The following is a 22271-nucleotide window of genomic DNA, read 5'->3' on the forward strand; positions in this document are numbered from 1 at the left end:
AGGCAGGGGCGGGGCTTCGGAGTGGCCTCCCGGGTTACCAGGAGGCGGAGCCGCTGAGGCAGCTTATGGCCCGGATGTCCGGGCGCTGCGGCGGGGTCGGCTGATCCTGGAGCTTCTCCAGGGAAACTTACGAGCGGCCAATGGGTGAGTGGTCAATGGAGTGCGGGGAGGCGTTTGTCTTAGTTCCCGCTTCCTTGCACTGCGGGCTCTGGGCTCGGCTCCGACGAGCGGCCTCCGGGTAGTCGCTCATCCTCGTCCCTCGCTCCCACCCACTCTTGGGCCGGGCCCGAGACTCTTCCCGGGACCGGGGTGGTCGAGGCTCCTGACGGGCTGCAGAGGGGAGGCCGGCTGCGCGCTGGGGGAAAGGCCAGGCCTTTGTTGTTATATTTGAAACATCACATCAGTCTCTGTTTCAATACCTTTGTTTAACATTCATGAAGATTGACTTCAAAATGTAAAGCGCAGGAAAGCAGTAAAGGAAGCAGAAGCTAATTTGCCTCATAACTATTGTTTGATGTCCTTCAGCATAAAACGTAACTGTATATATAGGGCCCTTCATAAAGGGGCAAGATGGTTGCACAAAAAAGTCAAAGTTTTAGCTCTCGTTTGCTACAGGCAATGAAAAGGGAAAGTGAACGGACACGGAGTCAGGGTTTTGTTTGGTCAATGAAAAGCGGTTACTTTCAGTTTATCATTTTAGTTTTCAGTTTATCATACTGGTTTTCAGTCCGTGGGTTTGAGAAACTTGACATTATTTACACGCAAATGTATTTATTAAGTAGCATCTACTAGATGCAAAGCTCGTGTAGAAGAAGCTTCCAGTTCTTTAACTTCTGCCTTCTCAAAGAAAATCGGAAACAATTTCCATCTATTAGTTTAGAACATTGTAATTACAACGGGTTTAAAAATAAGTGCCAAATAAGGTAAAGAAGAAGCCCGTGGATTTTTAAAAAATCAGAAATTTGATAAAAGCGAAAATATTAAATGAGGCATTTTAGTCAGTCCTATTTCTGTTTTTTTCTCAGCAACACAAGGAGAAAGAAATCAAAAGTCTACTCGATTTTGAAAGGAGAAAGGGCATTGTGGACCAGGCAGTCTCTAGATTGAATTCATGAAGAATTTGGGACATGATTGTTCAAGAATATTCATAAAATGTATAGTTTTCAAGTTAATTCACCGTTGACCACAGTTGTTTTGGATTTATTCCATAGTAGGTTGTAGGTTCCTTCAGGGCAAGGACTCTGCCATGTTCCTCTGTGGACTTTTCGTGGTCCTAACCAGTGGAATCTGACACTTAACGCATGTTTACTGAATGAATGAATCATTGAAGGAAGGGAAACATGTCACTGATGGAAAAAATCCTCCTTCAATAACTTCTACCTGTTGATGAGGTCAAAGACAGTCTGTAGGCCCAGAGTTTTTTGTATGAAAAGTTGCTTTTTATTTTCCTCAAGCCTTGAGATCGGGTGTTGATTCCAAGGCAGTGGTTTCCAAATATTGGTCAGTGGCCCAGTGACAGCCTTGATGAAATTTTCACCTGTCCTCTATAAAAATGACAGAAATTAGGACAATGTAATAAGCTTTTTATAAAGGTGAATTTATTTACTTTAAAGGCTTGCCCTTTATTCTGAAATTATGTCCTTTCTGCTTTCTGGTATTAAAATGTGTTCTATTATGAAAAAAGGTGAAAATAGATTGTTGTTGGGGTGGGGCACATGTGTGCGTGTGCACACTTAATATCCTGACTGAGCAAAATAGAAAGTAGTGATTCTCTACAAATCCTCTTATTAAAAAACAATGGAATTTCGGAAGTCTAGACCAATGGCTGGCTGGAGCCATTGGGGGCATGCCAGGTGAGGCTTTGCGTTCTGGGAATAGATCCTGCTTTGCTGGTTGAGGACCTGAATCATGAGAAACAGTACTAACAAGGTTCCAGTGTAACTTTCTGCAGTGTCACAATGTAAAAGGAGAAATTTAATTTTTAAAATGCATCAAGATTTTTGTCATTATAATTTTTTACTTGAAACTGTGTTGAGGTATTTCTGCCAAGTGCTTCAACTATTATTGCATTATTTTTTATAATCACAAAAGATATTACTGTACTGGCATTTGTTTTTAAAAAGCTGTCGATATTCAACCAGCATGCCTTGGACTTTACTGTGGGAAGACCCTGTTATTTAAAAATGGCTCAACTGAAATATATGGAGAATGTGGGGTAAGTCTTAATGTTGCATGTTGTTTCATTTGTAAAATCTTTTTGGTTTTGAAGTATTTTCACATGTAGAATATCTCTTTCCTTCAATCTACTCGTTAATTTATAAAAGAATGTGGAGGCATTAATAAAACCTCTGTGTTGCATTGTTTGTAATATAGCTAGCTCTCTTGACAGTCACAGTTATTAAGTATTTTTAAAACATTTTATAATAATTATTGTAAAAATTATTACTTTTTATTAATGATATAGTACAGTGACTTGGACATCTGAGTAAGTTAACATTACAACTCCAGAACACTTCTTTGCAATTATTTTTATATGATGTTAATAACTAGATTTTTTATGTAACATTGATGAACTATTTTAGTAACTTAGTAAAAGGAATCCTTTAAGAGCATTATACAGAGATAGGCAAATACAATGTAGATTTCTTTTTATTTTATTTACGCGTTCTCTTTTTTATTTCTAAAAGATGTACATGTAAACATGTTTAACCAGAAATGGGATATCTTATAGAATGATGTTTTGGGGGGTGTTAATGTTCTAAAATAATATCTGTACATAGAATATCATTTTTACGTGTTGTAGGTGTGTCCAAGAGGACAGAGAACAAATGCACAGAAATACTGTCAGCCTTGTACCGAGTCTCCAGAACTTTATGATTGGCTCTATCTTGGATTTATGGCTATGCTTCCTCTTGTCTTACACTGGTTCTTCATTGAATGGTACTCGGGGAAAAAGAGGTTAGCACTTTCTGTGAATATATCTGGATGGACTGATGTTAGTATAATTATCAGTTAGAAGACTTTATCAAGTAATTGTACTTCTGTTGTTTTAAAAACAGTAAACATGTTTTTGCTTTATATTCTGATTACTTTGACTGTGGCAAGAAAACTTAAAAGATAGGGCATGCCTCAGTAATTATTAAGGGAAGTATATTATATCTATTTTACTCTAAATGATCTTGAAGGAGTATTTTTTTAATTTCCCAATTATAATCTTTATTAGTTTTCTACAAAGAATTGCTTATGATAACAAAGTTTATTGTTCTAGAACAAATGCTTTGTAGTTTAATACTACTAATCTAGTATAATGTAGTTAAAATGATATAGCTGAAACTTAATTATGAAAACTTATACTAACACATTACATCAACAAACATTTATTGAGCACTATGTTTTATGTTTAGAAGATCAAGAGAGAAGATAGAACTGACATGGTTTATGGTCATAGTCTTGTAGAGAAGACAAGTGTATATACAACTAATTGTAACATAAATCAGTCTTAGAAATATATAAACAAAAAGTATATAAAAGTTTTATAAACAAAATGCTCTGGAATCACAAAGAATGGAAGAGACAAATTGTGCCTGGTGGGATCTGAAAGACTTAAAAGAACCCAAACATTTTAAACAGAGAAAACAGCATAAACAATGGTATGGAGGTAGGAAATGTGTGACTTATTGTGGTGGGAATGGAAGTCTGGGCTGGTCAAAGTGTGGACTGCAAACGAAAGAAAGAAAGGCGATAAAAAGGAGAGGGGGAAAGGAAGACTGAGGCCAGGATGTGAAGGTTCCCGTTGAGGGTGTGAACTTTACCTACTGGGAATGAGGAACCAAATTCTACTGTAGTGTACATTTCAGCCATACTGGCTTTTAGTTCCTCTAACTTCTCAGCACCTTTCCTGCTTTAGGTCCTTTCCCCGAACCCTTTTCTGTGCCTGAAATACTCTCTCTTCCCTCCGACTGCAACTTTTTACCTAGCTTGCCTTTCTTTCCTTCAGATTCCAGTTTACATTTCACCTGCTTGTAGGGGCCTTCCCTGACCCAGTCTACACAGTAGGTCTGTCCCCCTTATTTTTATTTTTTAACAGGACTCTTCATTTTGTTGTTTTTGTTTGTATTTAGCTCTCAACACAATTTATAGTTAGTCATATTTGTTTCCTCATTTAACGTTTGGCCCACCCTGACTCTAAGCTCCGGGAGGGCAGTTGCCATCTCTGTTATTTTCCAGAGTCCAACCAGCGCGGCAGCTGGCACATGAGAGATGTCACTTAGTATTTGCCAAGAGAATGATTTACTCGTGAAGGTTTTGGTTTAGAGAAGTAGCATCACTGAAGGTATATTTTAGGAAGATAACTGTGGAGGTAGATTAGAGATGAGACATATTAGGAGGCTGTCATACAAGAAACTGATGTCCAGGCTCTAGTAGGGGGGCTGGAAATGGAAGGGAGGGTCAGATGGAAATAGAACCAACGCTTTTCTGGACACTACTTAACAAATCCATAGGGATTATTTATGTTGGGAAAGCAGTCATTATTTTTCAGAAGAATCTAAATATATTTTTTAAAAGGCAGCTCTCTTATAAGATGATGAGAGATTAGGGCAAGAAAGGAGATGCGAAGCACTTGCAGCTAAAATAGAATACATGCTCAGTTAATTGTTGGAACTTCTCAGCTCAGAGTAGAGGAGAGGTGGGGGTAAAGGTACTTCACCAAATGCATTCAAACTAAAACATCAGGTATGTTTTGAGGGAGAATCTTAGAGCCCAGGGTAGAGCTTCGGTTTGAGGGTAGAGCAAAGGAGTGACCAGTGCTTAGGCAGGAAAGGAGGTGGGTTCAAAAAGGAGTTTGCCTAACTATGCTTTGCCTAGGAAATTGGTAGCAAACAACGCAAGGGACATGCCTTGCATTTTCCTGAGATGTTGCACTTGTAATCAAGGAAGCAGGAGCCTACTGTCTGAGGCTAGACCGTGTTTCTCAACCTATTTTTCACTGTCACCTTAAAGAGACTTTATAGATACCTTTCCCCCTAATTCTACCTACCCCATGAAATTTTAATATCACAGACATACTGTTTATGGGTTTATGTAGTGTATGTATATATGTACTTCATGTATAAAAAAGTGTAAGAGTGTTTTATCCCCAAGGACCAGTTCTTGCCTCCTTGAGAGTGGTGTCATCTACTGAGAATGCACGGGCTAGCTAATAACCAAAACTTTCCTTTCTGGCATTCTTGCCTTCCCCAGCATTTAGTATTAAATTTGTTTTTCTTTAAAGTCAGGGCAGAGATAGGCAGAAATTGCATATTTTTATACAATGCAGTCAGAAACTGTGATTCTTATGTAATTTGTATTTACATACTTTATAACTTTTTAAATAGACTCATTTGACAATCTTTAGGGATGTTTCTGCAATGTGCCAGGTGCTAGACTAGGTTGCGGGATTCAGAGATGACTGAACTGTAGGTGCTCGCAGTCCAGCGGATGAGACAGACACACGTGCACAGTATATGTGAGGTTCTGTAATGGAGGTATGGAGAGTTTTGAGGCTGCATGAAGAAGGAAGGAATTAGTTTTGCCTTCTCAAATAGGGCAGTGTCACGGAAGAAAAAGCTGACTTTAAGCTGGACTTTGAAAAATGAGTAGTTTTTGATAGAAGAATTGAAGAAAGAGTCTGTCAGACATAAGGGGAAAGATGTGCAAAAGTATAGAGGCGGAAAAAGAGTTCAGTATAGTCACGAAATGAGAGCTGAAGGTGCTGTGGGAAACAAGGACTAAATGAGTCCAGGATATAAAGAGGCTGGGGAATCTTAGGAAATGTTCCTAAGACCTGGGGATTGCCCCAGAGCTGATGTTGAAGGGTACAGTTTGCCAGATGAGAGAATGTGTTTTGAGGTGGAGCGTGAACCGTGCTCACGTGTGGGCGTTAAGAGAGAAAGTAATGTAGCACGGCCAGGAGATGTGGAAGGTAATGCTGCTGAGGACTATTTTTCCTGAAAGGCAGGTGGGCCTCACTGAAGTAGTGTCACAAGGGGAATTTTAGCATCAGGTTTCATTTTGTAAAGATTACATGGTTGACTGCAGATGGATTGAAAGGGAGCATGTTGGGAAAAGAGATCAGTAAGAAGGTTAAAACAATGGCGAGAAATGATAAGGCTGGAATTTTGCCTCTAAAAATATGAATTCGATAAGGAAGCAAAAGAGTGGATTATACAGTATGAAAGTGTAAATGTTTGTTTGTGTATTCAGTGTTTTCATCTGTGTAACGTGGTGCTGGAGTTCTGCTTCCAACGACATGGGCTAATTAGGAGCTCCAAGTGATCTTCCTGCATGAAATAACTGAAGTCTGTGAAAGACATACTATTAAAGACATTGCTGGTCTCACTGGAGTTAAGGGAGCGCTCCAAGACTCTTCTCTTTCAGAAAACAAACAAATCCCCCCTGAGCTGGGGCCTGACCAAGGATGGGAGGGTTGCCTGAGGTTAATTGCCGACAGCAACAGTACTATTTGGATGCTGAATCATGGGCAGCCATTGGTAAGCCTAGACAAATGGTAGTGGTGGGCATGGCTGCTGTCAAAAGCACTAAATCCTCTTTGCTGGAAAGCTTCCCCATCCTCAAGTTAGGCCCATAAGACTCTTGTTCATTAAGATCATAATCTGTGATTAGTAAATAAAATCAGCGCTATGACTGAGAGTTGGTAGTCATAACAAACAATATATTTTTATGATCCTAAAGGACTACATATAGTGGACTTTTAACTACAGAATATATAACTCTTATCTTTACAATACTTAAAGAAATAAAGGATGCAGTCACAGGGATCTCCAGTCAATAAGAGAGTATTAGGAATGAACAAACAGATTTGGTTAAAAAAAAAAAAGGAACTTCTAGATATGAAAATTTATGCTTGTCAGAATGAAAAAAAATTGGTAGTTCAACTAGCAGAATAAACAGTTAAAGATAGAATTAGTGAATTAGAAAAAAATATATACAAAGAAATAACTGAAGGCAACACAGAGGAGATAGAAAACAAGAGATGCAGGCATAGGATGAGAAGCTATAATATGTATCTGTACTACCTATTTAGAAGATTTTTAGTTTCAGGATTTATCATTTAAAATTTCTTTTTAGAATTTGTATCTTGAATCGTATCCAAATTTTATTAAAAACCAGTTAGCACTAAAAATTTTCTGGTAATGTGCTTCTTTTGTTTTACTAGTTCCAGTGCACTTTTCCAACACATCACTGCATTATTGGAATGCAGTATGGCAGCTATTATCACCTTACTTGTGAGTGATCCAGTCGGTGTTCTTTATATCCGTTCCTGTCGAGTATTGATGCTTTCTGATTGGTACACAATGCTTTACAACCCAAGTCCAGATTACGTTACCACAGTGCACTGTACTCATGAAGCTGTCTACCCACTGTAAGTATTTACTTAGACTTAAGATCATTTGTTGAAAAATGATAATTATAGACATCGCTTAATGTCAACAGATTGAGCATTGTAAAATGTCTTCTAGGCACTGGGGGGAGATATACAGAAATGATTTTCTTTTCTTAAGGGATACCTGACCTGCTAGGAGGAAATAGAAGTACATCTTGGTATAATAGAAGTGAAAGTTTTTTGTGTTGGTGTTGAAGTGTGTATAAACACTTATAAAATAAGCCATATATGTTTCTTAAAAAGGGAGTTATAATGAAAACCTTTTTGATAAGCAACAAAGAAGCAATATCTGATATATAGGAAAAGAATATGGACTTTGGAGCTAAAAACAGGCTTGAGTTTGAATCCTAGGTCTGTTAGTTGTTGTGTTAACAGGAGCATGTTAAGAGCTTCTTGTAACTCAGTTTTCCCATTGGTAAAATGGGAATGATGGATGATCCCTTACAAGGAGATCATGCCACTACTGCCAGAAATAAAAAAGAAATTGATAAAGCCAACTATATTAAAATTTAGAACATCCATTTATAAAAAGAAATAAAGAAAGTGAAAATTCAGCCCACAAACTGAGAGGAAGACATTTGCAACGTATTTAACAAAGCAGAATGGACAAACGATGGAATGGTCACATGGTAGAATATTATCCAGCTATGAAAATGACCTCAGTGTGATAAATAAATGTGCATATATCAGATACAGTACAGTGCCTTACATATAGGAAGCACCTAACAGTAGCTTGAATTATTCAAGTGCTTGGGTTAATGTTCTTTCTTTTTTGTTTTTTGGGTTTTTTTCCCCAAATAAATGTTTGTCATTTCCATCGGAATGTTTTGTTTTAAAAATATCAAATTCATAAGATTCTTTATTATTCCAGACTACTTCATTTTTTGCATTTCTGTAAATTGTTGGTGTTCATTTGATGTGGTTTTCTTGGTAAAGATATAATAGAGGAATCTGGTATTTATGTTCTCATAGCAAGTTTTCATCACATATTATGCTCTGTAAAATCGTCCTTTTTGAGCAAGTTATTAATAGTACTAAGCATCAAAAATACATATATAAAAAGGTAATTTTCAAAAAATAAGATCCAGGGCAGCATTTCATATCTTGCTCTCCGGCATATGTCATCAGTATGGCTCAAATAAACTTTTATAAAAATTCAAAACAATAGTAAGATCCAGCTATAAAGATACGAATCTCTTTTCCACCTGCCTACTTTTAAAGACTACAAATTGTTTACCTGATGTACATATAGTCTCTCTCTCTATCTCTTTGTCTTTCTCTATATATACATATATATGACTACCATTTATATATAAAAGGCTGATATGTCCTCTGTTGATTTCATAGAGCTATACGCTCTGCTTCAATTAATGAAATAATGGCTGCATGGTAGTCCAGCATGAATGTACTATAAAATGTAATCAGTTTTCTGTTGTTGAATGTTTATTTTCTTCCCAAGTTTTCTTTATTATGTGATCTAATAAAACCTCTGTTTGTAAAGTTTTTATATATCCGAATTATTTCCCTTTGATAAATTTCTACAAGTATTAGGTTAGTGCAGTTTTTGCAGTTATTTTTAACCTTTTAAACCGCAATTTCTTTTGCACTAATCTAATAACATTGCTGGATCGAAGGATATAAACACTTTTATGATTGTGGATACACGTTTCCACACTGCCTCCTGGAGAGGAACCAGCATGCACTTTGCAGCAGTGGGTAGGAGTCTTTTTGGCTAATCTTTCCCCAATATGAATATTTTTTTTATTGGGGTGACAATTGTTAGTAAAATTACATAGATTTCAGGTGTACAATTCTGTATTACATCATCTATAAATCCCATTGTGTGTTCACCACCCAGAGTCAGTTTTCCTTCCATCACCATATATTTGATCCCCCTTACTCTCATCTCCCACCCCCCACCCCCTTACCCTCTGGTAACCACTAAACTATTGTCTGTGTCTATGAGTTTCTGTTTCTCATTTGTTTGTCTTGTTCTTTTGTTGTTTTTGGTTTATATACCTCATATCAGTGAAATCACATGGTTCTCTGCTTTTTCAGTCTGACTTATTTCGCTCAGCATTACACTCTCAAGATCCATCCATGTTGTCACAAATGTTCCTATATCATCTTTTCTTACCGCCGAATAGTATTCCATTATGTATATATACCACAACTTCTTTATCCATTCATCTATTGAAGGACATTTTGGTTGTTTCCATGTCTTGGCCACCGTAAACAAAGCTGCAATGAACATTGGAGCACACGTGTCTTTATGTATAAATGTTTTCAGATTTTTTGGGTAGATACCCAGGAGAGGGATTGCTGGGTCATATGGTAATTCTATTCATAATTTTTTGAGGAACCTCCACACTGCCTTCCATAGCGGCTGCACCAGTCTGCATTCTCACCAAAAATGTATGAGGGTTCCTTTTTCTCCACAGCCTCTCCAACACTTGTTACTATTTGTCTTGTTGATGATAGCCATTCTGACTGGGGTGAGGTGATACCTCATTGTGGTTTTTATTTGCATTTCTCTGATGATTAGTGATGTTGAGCATTTTTTCATATGTCTATTTGCCATTTGTATGTCCTCTTTGGAGAACTGTCTCTCCAGGTCCTCTGCCCATTTTTCAGTTGGGTTGTTTGTTTTTTTGTTGTTGAGTTCCTTGTATATTTTGGATATTAGCCCCTTATCAGAGGCACTGTTTGCAAAAATCTTCTCCCATTCAGTTGGTGGCCTCTTTATTTTGTCGATGGTTTCTTTTGCTGTTTAGAAGCTTTTAAGTTTCATATATTCCCATTCGTTTATTTTACAATATGAATATTTAATGGGTAGATTTAATATACTTTTTAAACCTTGTATAGGATCTTTGATTTAAATGATCAGTGATAAAATATTTTTTAAAATATTTTTGATAATGCACTTCCTTATTTTATTTCATAGCTACACCATTGTATTTATCTATTATGCCTTCTGCTTGGTGTTAATGATGCTGCTCCGACCTCTTCTGGTAAAGAAGATCGCCTGTGGCTTAGGGAAGTCTGACCGATTCAAAAGTATTTATGCTGCACTTTACTTCTTCCCAATTTTAACCGTGCTTCAGGCAGTTGGAGGAGGCCTTTTATGTAAGTTTGATGGGTAAATTCAATCTAATATATTTATCATTATATGTGATACACAATATTTTGTCTGTGTATAATTTTGGACCGTTTTAAAATAGTTTATTTTAATCCTTGCAAATAAACCATATATATATGTGTGTGTATATATATATACATATATACATATATACATATATACATATATATATATATATATATATATATATATATATATATTGCTGAAACATAATAAGCCTTATTAAAAAAAATCATGGGTTTCTTGGGATGGAATAGATATTCTCAAGAAATCAGGGCAGCTAATCAAAACTGATTTCTATTTAAAGAATACTTTGTATTTGAAACTTATAACCTAAGCAGGAAGATTTTTAAAACCTGAGTATAAATTAGAAAACAAAAACTGGTGTTTGCATATAATATATGGAAATTACTCTTGATAATGTATACTATCAAGTAACTTAATAGTTACCATTAAGTTAGGTCTTAGATTTCTAAATTCCTTTATACCAGTAAAGAATCTTCATCATATTCTTTATTTTAATATAGCCACTCATTCCTTTGTTCAGCAACCATTTAGACTGAACTATGACTCAAAAGAAGAATGAGAAAAAGTTGGTGTTAACGGGCTCACATGCTACTAGGAAAGCTCCAGGTAGCTGAGAGAACATAGTGTGATACTTTGACAATGTCACATTGACCATTGTAAGGATGTTAGAGACCATCTTTTATATGTAGTCCACAGGGTACGGAGGGCAAGCCTTCTGGCCTAAAGGAACCAGGCAAGACTGGGCATCATTATGCACGTCATAGCTTGGTAATGAGTTTGGATCAAGATGAAGGTCATGCTTTGAGGGTAAGACCAAGGGAAGAGGACATTGGAGGCTAGGCAGGGGTTTGGTAAATTAATCCAAGGAGACTGTAGACACTTGCTTCCTTCATCGTAGCTGCCTATTTTGAAAAACGCCTTTTCCCACACTGAGTGTCTTCAGAGCCTCTACTCAAAACACATTCACACAGGGAGGAGCGAGGAGCTATTATTCACTTGCACTAAGTACAAACCTGTGCTGTCCGCTGAGATTAGTCACACAGGGTATCATACCAACTCGAAATTTGATGATGTTGAAAAAAAAAGAAAGTAGATAAGTTTTGATTTGTAGGGGGTGTTCAAACAAGAAATTTTTCTCCCAGTTCTGTAGAATGGGAAGTTCAAGAGGAAGGCGCCAGCAGAGAGCTCACTGTGTCCTTACGTGGCAGAAGAGCTCTGGGGTCCCTTCTATAAGGACACTAATTGCAGTCAGGAGGGCTCTGCCCTCATGACCTAATCATCTCCCAAAGGCCCCACCTCCAAATACCATCACATTGGGGGTTGGGATTTCAGCAGAGAATTTGGGGGGACACAAACACTCAGTCTATAACAAGGGAATATAAAAGTCTGAGCAAAGTAGAGCAGCAAGAGACTTCTGGTAGTTTCAGATACTGAGGTGTAGGGAGAGAGATCCTGGGAATTATTAGGAAGATGTCAGTGACAGACTTTTACCTGCTTGGAAGTATTGTTGAAGCCAGTTTTTCGGTGTGATCTGCATCTGAACCACCAGGGGACTAAAAATGCAGATTTCCAGGTCCCACCACCAGACCTGCTGGCTCAAAATCTCAAATTGTTTGAGACCTTAGAATAAGACCACTCTAAATCCTGCCGTGAGCCAGGACCACCTACTCCTCACGTTTGGGCCTTGTTAGGAACTTCCTCTTCCTCCTTTACACCTTAGGCTGTTTACTACCAGACCTTAAATTTGTTTCATTAGCAACAGTTTTTCAGTTATTCATAAATTAAATGTGATTTTTTTTTTTTTTTATGGAATGACTGGTTGAGAACTTAATCACTGCCTATGAAATAAAAGTTCTAAATGTCAAACAAGGCATTCGGTTATTTAGTAAGTTGGAATCTGGCCTTTATAGATAATTCAGAGTTTCTGGCTTCTGCATCCTGAATTAACATTAGAAATTGTTCCAAATGGATTTCACTGCAATGTAGAATGATTAACGGTTTCATAAGCTGAAGTGAATTGTTTTAAAATAATTATACAAGAAACAATACAAGGTATTTTTTCTCAATTTGACCATTTGTTGTAGTGTGCTATAAAGTTAAAATATTTAAGAGAAAGGTGGCATTTTTTAAGAAAAAAAGTTTTGCTTAAACTATTATTACTGTACTGTATTTGAAGTACATCAGTCCCCCCTTGTCTGTGGTTTCACATTCCATAGTTGCAGTTACCTGCAGTCAACAGTGGTCCGAAAACATGAAATGGAAAATTCCAGAATTAAACAATTCATAAGTTTTAAATTGTGAGCCTTTCTGAGTAGTGCGATGAAATCCACTGTCCCTCTCCATCCCTGGGGCATGAGTCACCCCTTAGTGCAGTGTATCCACGCCGTGTACATTCCCCACTCCAGCTGCGGAGCCGGGTGATGGCGACAGAGACTGTGGCCACGAAGCCAAAGACATTTCCTCTCTGGCCCTTTACAGAAAAAGCTGACTGATGCCACCTTTGGGTATTAAGGCTTAAAAGTCCCTCACAGAACTGGTTGAGAAAGTTTTCAATTATGAGGAGAATTATACTGTTTGCAGTTTTTATTTTGATAGCTTATTCAGAAAATGTGCTTAATTTTCAACATTATACCAATGTTTGCTTTTCAGATTATGCCTTCCCATACATCATATTGGTATTATCTTTGGTTACTCTGGCTGTGTACATGTCAGCTTCCGAAATAGAGGTAGGACGTCTTTTTTCCTTTGTTAAAGATTTTTTAAATAGATTTGATAATTGAATAGGACCACAGTATAAATGATACGACATGATACAACTGATTTAGCTATTCTTGGCTCATTGATGTCACTCAGTAGCTTTTAGCTCAGTGGTTATGTTTATGAAAGGTTGTATACTGGATTTGATTTTCCTGAGAAATTAGTGAAGTAGTCAGGCTCCACTATCCAGCGTTTTGGAGGGAAAAAAAATAATTTCACATAATCTACCCATAGAAAATATTTAATTATTGAGATGTTGAAACTTATTAACACCACTTTGAGGGAAACATAAAAATGCATGATAGTATATAGAATGAATTTTACACTTTATGTCACAGTGGCAACACCATCATCAATAATTCTATTGTACATTCTCCACCCTTCTATAGTTAGTCCCCAATTTTATTTTCTTGATTATGGATATTTCCTTTTGCCCTCTCATATCTATATTTTGGTAATTTGGAAATCACATTAATACGAACATTAATTCTGACACTGTTTCTGTTCGGAGATGTCCATTTTGTGCCTCTAACTTTTTAGTATTTCAGTGGAAAGCCACTGTTCGAACTCTTTCTTGTGAGGCTGCACTCGAAAGGAGTGAAAGAGCCTTAGTCGTCTTCCATCGTGTGCTTGCTAATCTAGTGCCTGTGCACTGTCTTCAGCCGCCCACGATGGTTGACACGGGCTTTCTCATAATTCTTACCATAAAAAAAGCTCAACCCAGAGGAAGTAAGTTGTTAACTATTTCAGAGCGCTCGCTGCTGATGCTCGTTTTGTATTTACATTATTAGTGAGAGCGCGACGGGGCAGGACTTAGGTAGAATAATAGTAGGGGAACTAGACAGGCTATTTCATGGTGATTATTCACATGTTTCCATTTGTATACTATCCTCCTTTCTCCACTGTCATCTTTAATCAACACTGCAATATGTTTAATCAAAGAAGATAAATTAGTTTGGGCACGTTTATCCACTCTAGGGAAGGATTTGAGAGGGGAAATGATTGGATATTTGAATAAAATGAAGTTTTAAAATTTTTGTTTACTACGCATGACTACTGTAGACAGTAGTTATTATGTTAGTTTGAAACTTGCTTCTCTGTGCCTGGGAATCTCTCCATTATGAAATGTTCCTCATGTACTTCAATTAGCAGTCTATCCATAAGTCAGAAATAGGGACCTGCGTCAGGAAAAGAGAGCTTTAGCTGAGCTGATGAACCATTTAGGAAGAGAAAGTTGGTAACCTAATGCAAATCACATTTTAGTTTGTTTATTATTAGCACATTTAGATATTACTTTTCTAATAATTTGTTCCTTGTAATTTCTGCACATTATGGAGCTGTATTAAAGATTAAAAGGAAATTAGAGTAGTCGCATGTCATTTCTGCTCCCTTATGATTATTCCAAGCAGCAGGCTCCAGGAATGCTAGAGGTTAAGGGACTTGGGCGTATGTACCTCCCATTTGTCACCTGTAGACTCAGCTGCAGGGGACCAGGGCAGGAAGAAGGCACATGACGTGGAGTTCCCCTCATGCCATGTCTGCCAGAAGAAACTAGGGTTCCCAGGGTTGACTCGTGGTGTAAACTTGAACTTAGAGACATGGGCTCCTGTCCTTGCTGCTTCTGAGTGCTTGCATGGCGTAGGAAGCCTCAGTTTCCCCGTCTGTAGAGTGCAGTGGCTGGAGTGAGTGATTTCTTAGGACCTTTTTAGCTCAAACATTTTATGATTCTGAGGTTATGATTTTGTATGAAAACAAATAACACATCTTAGTACATTATCTAGCTGATTCATCCGGATAATCTGTATTTCTCTTTTCTTTCTTTTTAAAAATTATATAGAACTGCTATGATCTCCTGGTTAGGAAGAAAAGACTCATTGTTCTCTTCAGCCACTGGTTACTTCATGCCTATGGAATAATTTCCATTTCCAGAGTGGATAAACTCGAGCAAGACTTACCCCTTTTGGCTTTGGTGCCCACACCAGCCCTGTTTTACTTGTTCACTGCAAAATTTACTGAACCTTCACGGATACTCTCAGAAGGAGCCAATGGACACTGACTATAAAATGCCAAAAACAAAAACAAAAACCCAAGAAGTATTCTTAATAAAAAAGGAAAGAAAGAAAACAATGTATTTGTACTCTTCTGTCATACATGGGAATAAGACTGTCAGTATATCTTAATGTTTTTGGTTACTTTGGTTTTGTCTCTGACTTAAGAGACTTTATGGTTAGACTTGGAAAATACAAAATAATACTTTTACATAGTCTAATATACGATGCACTTATAGAACACTATTATGTGACACTAGAAACCTGTTAGGAAGCACTTGCCTCTCACAACAATTCATTCTTTAGAGCAAAATCATGTTTCTGTGTACCTAGCAGTGTGTTTGTCCATTTTTGTTAAGAAAAACTAACAAGTATAATCTGAAATCCTTCGCATTAGCACGGTTGGGTTTCAGTTTGTTTCTCAAGTATGCTGCATTATAAACACATGTGGGGTCTGATAGCAAACATGGAAATAAAGTATGTTTTTTGTTACCTATTTATTTTCACCAATACAGTATTTTGATCTATTACCAAAATAGAGCATAATTTATATATAACAGGTTTTCTGTTTACTGGTAGTTTGGTTGAAAATACCTTCAGATTATTCCTGTTCCTGTAAAGAAAAACAATAACGAGAAGCTTAACTATAAAAAGTCTCAAATGTTCTGACATTTGTATTTTGCCACACTAATTGTGGAAACTCAAAATATTATATAGTAAGATTAGTGTCTTTATCAAATGAATCAATACATATACTCACATATTCCCTTTTACATCTCATTTTTTTAAGGATACATACACATGCCATATACTTTTGATCCCGAGACACATTTCTTTTTCACATCGTGACATCTCTGAATTAGGCCTTATCTTACAGTTGATAGCTTCTTAGATTTAACAAAATACAGAATATATACAGTATGTAAACATTTGTTGATAGGTGTGCTGTTTGATTTGTATGCTCTGAAGAGTTCAAGAGACTTATGGTTGCAACCATGGAAGCAAGATAAGATTTTTTGCACTTAACCTGATAATATGACCATGTTTATCCATTTGTATTGTTTAGAAGGTTATTTACTGATACTGCTATTGGTGAGGGTTGCACGAGTTTGTTAAATCTCAAAGTTTAAGACTTATTGACAGTTGTAAATTATGAAAGCGCTCACTTTTTCTGTAGTTTTGGTTATGCCTCTTGAATTCACAGCAGTTGTATCCTTGAAGTTAGGTTAATTTTTCTTTGTTAATGTGTTTTTCACGGTACATTTAACCATTGGGAAATGGACTTTTTTGATACGTTTGTTCTTCTTTTCTGTAGAAATAAAAATAAAATATAAAAATTTTACATGTATCTCACATAGGTTGGGGTCATTGCTAGCGTCCATTAAAGTTCTAAGTTGCCCAAAGAATTCTCAATTGGTTATCTATAATTGGAAAGGGGGGGGTCTGAGGGGTCATGTAGCCAACTCCCAGGACTGTTCTTGTTCCACTGTATTGGAGCCATTTCAACAAGTTATCTTCTCTGATGTCCTGTTCTACCAGGAAAATGTGTATGCAAAAGGGGAAATCATACAAGTAATTATGATTACAAGTCCTCAAATGTGAAGAATTTCAGGAATACTTAATACATATCTGCCTTTTTAATTTACTTTCTTAAGAACAAGACTACAATAATTCGTAGCAACTGTAGTTGCTAATGTTACTATTAATTTATTAAAATGTGGTCATTAAAAATATACAAAAACAATCTTTGTCCTAGTTCAGCTTTGTTACGTTTTGACTTAGGTCCTTGTGGTACATTACTATTCTCGCTGCTATAGTAATGATTTTGCTAACCAGCGCTAGACAGGTAATTTAAAAGTCAAAGTATTTTCTTGATTAGTTTGGGTCCACTGATAAAATTTAATTACGTTGTTATATATTTATCTAAAACCATTGGTTTGCAAGACTTGACTACACACTGGATGGAGCTAGGTGGAGAAATTTCTAAAAACATACCTGCGTTCCACCCCCAGAGATTCATGGTGAATTGGTCTGGGGTGTAGGCTGAGCAGAGAGATTTTATAAACTTTCTCCAGGTGTTTCTCATGTTTTGGGAACTATGGTCTAAACTCTCTTCCTAATTCAGATCTTAATTTTTCCATGAGACCTTTTGACAATTTCTGGGCAAATGATTTTTTTAATTATTTCTTAACTGAAATTTGATTCTGGTTGAATTATAACTGTTCTTTTTCAGAATTAAATAATCTAAACACAGATAATTGTATCAAGTCCTTATGCATCACAATAACAAAAAGACAAGTTTAACAGACAGTTACATGAATTATTTGCTCTTTCTTTTAAAATAGCTTTTGGGCTGAAAGTCTGTAGCGTACATATCAAGGTAAGATACTTGGTTAGTACACAACTTGTTTACCTGTAATCTAAATTATAGTAGGTGTTATAATACTCAAGGACTTCTGGAATTTTAAAACAAAATTCTTTTTACTACTTCCTTGAAAACATCTGTACTCGATTACTATTTGGTCCAGGTATACATTAAAAAATAACTTATGACCTTTTGTTCACAAGAAAGACTATTAAGGCAAAAAGTAATTATCTGAATTTTCAGGATGAAGTCTGTCATTTCATGTTCTGACAAGCCAATCCTCACTCTTGCCAGTTGGTAGCCTTAGTAGATCTCTCTACTCAGCTACACTACTGTGGTTCTTGGCCAGATCACGCCTGCTGTTCCCAACACCCCAAAGACTTAGAGGTCCCTCTTTTCCCTCCCATAGCCACTCACTAGAAGGAATCCACTGGAGTCTAATGTCTTCACTCGTCCCTTTCTCACAGCACGTGCACTTTGAGGTCCAGGGACAGGGACTCATTCAACTTGAACATCAGCATTTGCTCTAGGTACACAGACTGCTCAATATGTTAATGAAGTTAGTGCAGTGATCCAGACCTGCAATGATCCAGGGCTGCAATGACATAGTGTGTCCAGAAGAGGACAGGAGAGGGCTGCTGAGCTGGAAGAGATCAAGGGCTTCTCTAGAAGTCCATGTGGGAGAGAGTCCATTCAACAAGAACATTCAAAAGCTAGAAGGTTCCAGGTGGCTCAGAGATGGCCAAGTAATTCAAAGGGCCAAGCTGACCTTTATCATCTCAGGAAGGTGGTAGATTTCAGGGATCTGATGAATGCCTTATATAGGTCTAATGCTTAATTATCGCTGTTACCATTTGTATTTTACAACCAGGGAAACTGAGGAGTGGAGGTTAAATAACATGTAAGAAGCAAAGCTGAGATTTGAGCCTGGGTCCACTGTCCTCAAAGCCCACATGGTGCTAGTTCTCCAGGAGCAGAAATAAGTAGAGCTAGGGAAGCAGAAATCATCCTTCAGATCTTAGCTCCATCACCAGTTCTGATTCCTTAACTAGTTCAAATCTCCCTCTTAGGTTCTTATGCCCCACCTTCAATACACTTATGACACTTGAAATTTTACATCCATTTGTAGAATACCTGATTCTCCCACTATACCAGGGGTGGGCAAACTACAGCCTGGGGGCGATTCTGCTACCATGGCAGAGTTGAGTAGTTGCTACAGAGACCGTCTATGGCTTGCAAATCCAAAAATTTCTGGCCCTTTAAAGTTTGCCAACCTCTACACCTGACTGATTTCCATTTGGGCAGGGACTAGATCTGTTTTCATTCACTACTGTAACCCCTGAGCCTAATATAATACTTGGTACAGAATGGGCACTCAATAAATACTTGTTGAATATGGTTTAAACTTAATAGTGAAACATGGAGGAATTTCAAGTATCAATATGCTCAACAGGCAACATTTCAGTGGCTGAAAATAGTACTGATTTTTTAATTGAAATTCTTCCAATCAATGATTTATTGACTTAAAATGTATTTTCAGTAAGAACATATGTATATAACATTAAATGACAGTCTTTTCATTTTAAACGACAGAAGGAGAACATTTTTATTTTTCCCAAATTCATCATCGGGTAACAGTTCATTCACCATTACGTGGCCTGGAACAAAGACGTCATCCCTTATTCTCCTAGTTGGCTCAGTCTATCTGATCCTGAGATTCTGCCATATTGCGAGCAAAGTCCAGCTACTCCAGGAGTGACCAAAGGAGGATATGATATCAGTATCAATACCCTAGTTCAGAGATTGGCAAACCTTTTCTGTACAGGGTCAGAGATGAAATATTTTGTGCTTTGCAAGCCACGCAGTTTCTGGCACAGATGCTCTGCCATTGTAGCACAAAAGCAGCTATGTGTAATGTGTAAATTTGAATTCCGTATAATTTTCTGATGCCATGAAATCTTTTGATTCCCCCCCCGCCAACCATTTAAAAATATAAAAACCATTCTTAGCTCCAGGCCCTGCAAAGACAGGAGGGACAGGTTTGGCCCCCAGGCTGGAGTTTGCTGACCCCTGCTGTAGATACTAGGCATCATCGCACCACTCTCAACATTCAGTGCAATGATTAGGGGTGGATTATAGGGGATAACTAAGTTATTTAGTAGGCACGCTTTTTTGGGGGGGTGGGGGCTTTTTTGATGGAAGTTCTTTCTTACCCAAAGCTCTGGAGACGCTACTTACCGGGAAGGTTCATAGCAGAGTCCTCCTGCTCTACAAGAAAACGCAGTTCTGCAAGATTCCCTTGTAACCAAATACTGATATATTCAATTTTTTCATCTCTTTCGTACAGCTTGTCTCTTAGATTTTTTATTTCTTGCAAGGTCTCTTCACCATCGCATACCAATTCCTAAAAAAAAAAAAAAAAAAAAAAAAAAAGGTAGCATTTTAGGGGGTGTGAATTTAAATTACAACAAAATAAATAAGAAGCATATTCAATCGAGTGAATCATATCCAAGACAAAAATATTTTTGCAAAATTCGTAATTGTCATGAAAATGAAATGTGTGTAGAGAGTAAATGCACAGTTCTGTAAACGATCTCAGAAAAAATGGATTAGTAAATGAGAAGATTTAATGGATCACTCACTGAACTAAACATGTTTCAATGGTCACTATTTTTTTTATTGAGATACAACTGATGTATAATAGTTTCAGGTGTACAACATAACAGTTTGGCCTCTGTGTATATTGTGAAACGATCACCACAAGACGTCTTGGTTAACAGCATCACCACACAGTTACAAAATGTTTTTCTTGTAATGAGAACTTCTAAGACCTACCGTCTTAGCAACTTTCAAATATACACAACACAGTATTATTAACTATAGTTACCATGCTGTACATCCAATGACTTATTTTATAATAAAATGTGTACCTTTTGACTCCTTTTACCCATTTCACCCCCGACCCCACACTACCACCCCAAACCCCGCAACCCCTGGTGTTCTATGTGTCTATGAGTGAACTCAAATTTTTAACTGGATAGGATGGAGGTGGTGGTAGCATAAAAAGCCAGCTCCCCTTCAGAGCAGCACAGAACTGCAGAGGAGATCCAGCATGGCTTAATGTTTAAGAGAAAGAACTTGCTAATTGGGCTGGATCTGAGTTTTAAATTTCCATTAGTTCATTAACTGGTCTTAGGCAAGTTACTGAAACTCTCTGAGTCTCAGTAGCTTCATCTGAAAAAGGCCTTACTCACACTTTCCTTATCCAGTATTTTAAGCGTTGACTTAGAAAGTGGCAGAGCCAGGATATAAACTCCAGCCTACCTGCCACTAAAGTGGGGAGGGGTGGAGATGGTGCATGGCTGGTAAAACATGGAGAATAGATGGAATTCAGAGCTGATAACCTTGTCCTAAACCAATGTGATCAATTTATATATATATATATATATACACACACACATATATACACATGTGTATATAAAATGACATTCACACTTTAACTGAACTGGTAGAGTAGGAAGACAGTTTCCCAAAGGATTAACATTTCATAGTGACATTTGGCACAAAGGACACATTTTAGGATGTGGCCACACTTACTCTGTCTCTCCCCAGTAATCCTGATCTCCTACTTTATGGGTACACACGCACGCACACACACAGGCACACATTTATTAGGTAGGCAAATATTTTTAGAGCTATGATCCTTATGGAGATAACACAAAAAACTTACCTTTAGGGTGGTCTGAAATTTAGCCCACAAATCCAAATATTGTGCTAAAATGAAGATTTTCAAAATGCAAAGGTTACTGAAACAATTTGAACATTTTTATAAAAGTAATGCTATTTGTGTTTCAATAATTATTTTTATCTAAATATTTCTACTTCTGAACTTGCCCTCACTGCGAACAAGGGAAAAATGACACAACATCAGACACGTGAGTGAGGAGGTCTTCCGATGATTCCAGCCCCCAGCTGCCCAATTACCCCAGACATCAAGCTGCCCCAGTGAACATCACGTGGAGCAGACATGAGTTGTCTCCACCAAGCTCTGACCAAATTGGTAATGTGTGAGCAAAGTAAGGGATTTGCAATGTCTGTTATGCTGCAATAAATAATTGGCTCAGGACACCTCACAAAAGATGATCCACAAGTGGCCAAAAAGCACATGGACAGATGCTCGATAACATTAGTCATCAAGGAAATACACATGTAAACCACAACGAAATACCATAACATACCTATTAAAATGGCTAAAATGCTAATAACTTTACGTGTTTTGACAATTTTTAGTGTGGGTGAGGCTGTGGAGTATTCTATAGCTAGTGGGATTATAAATTCATAGAACCATTTTGGCAAACTGCGTGGCAGTTTCTTCTAAAGTTAAACATACACTAACCATATACCCCACCAATTCTATTCCTTGTTATTTACGCAAAAGAAATGAAAACAAATATTTGCAAAAACACGTAAACAAATAGTAACCCCAAACTG

The 22271-nt window shown here is 37.3% G+C and overlaps 2 protein-coding genes across 4 annotated transcripts in view; one reads left to right on the forward strand and one right to left on the reverse strand.

Annotated features, from left to right (window-relative positions):
- Positions 1–2: 2 nt before the first annotated feature.
- Positions 3–17159, forward strand: JKAMP (JNK1/MAPK8 associated membrane protein). 3 transcript variants are annotated; one of them, XM_019725825.3, is made up of 7 exons: positions 3–144; positions 2142–2215; positions 2804–2958; positions 7217–7423; positions 10389–10570; positions 13260–13336; positions 15205–17159. In XM_019725825.3, the coding sequence occupies exons 1-7, from the start codon at positions 141–143 to the stop codon at positions 15421–15423; spliced, it is 918 nt and encodes a 305-aa protein (XP_019581384.1). In that variant the 5' UTR covers positions 3–140; the 3' UTR covers positions 15424–17159. The 3 variants fall into 3 exon arrangements, with proteins under 3 accessions (XP_019581384.1, XP_019581383.1, XP_088653484.1); XM_019725824.3 differs by having other exon boundaries at positions 7–144; positions 2124–2215; XM_088797358.1 differs by having other exon boundaries at positions 129–144; positions 2092–2215.
- Positions 15762–22271, reverse strand: part of CCDC175 (coiled-coil domain containing 175) — a 48766-nt gene continuing 42256 nt past the window's right edge. The window contains exons 18-21 of the mRNA XM_019725827.3: positions 21511–21554; positions 20019–20184; positions 16582–16724; positions 15762–16028 (exon numbers count right to left, since the gene is read on the reverse strand). Coding sequence (XP_019581386.3) covers positions 16642–16724; positions 20019–20184; positions 21511–21554 — 293 coding nt within the window. The 3' untranslated portion in view covers positions 15762–16028; positions 16582–16641. The remainder of the gene's footprint in view (positions 16029–16581; positions 16725–20018; positions 20185–21510; positions 21555–22271) is intronic.

This window comes from Rhinolophus sinicus, chromosome 3 (assembly GCF_057876585.1).
Source record: "Rhinolophus sinicus isolate RSI-liver-muscle chromosome 3, RSI-T2T, whole genome shotgun sequence".
In the NCBI taxonomy this organism is placed as follows: Eukaryota; Metazoa; Chordata; class Mammalia; order Chiroptera; family Rhinolophidae; genus Rhinolophus; species Rhinolophus sinicus.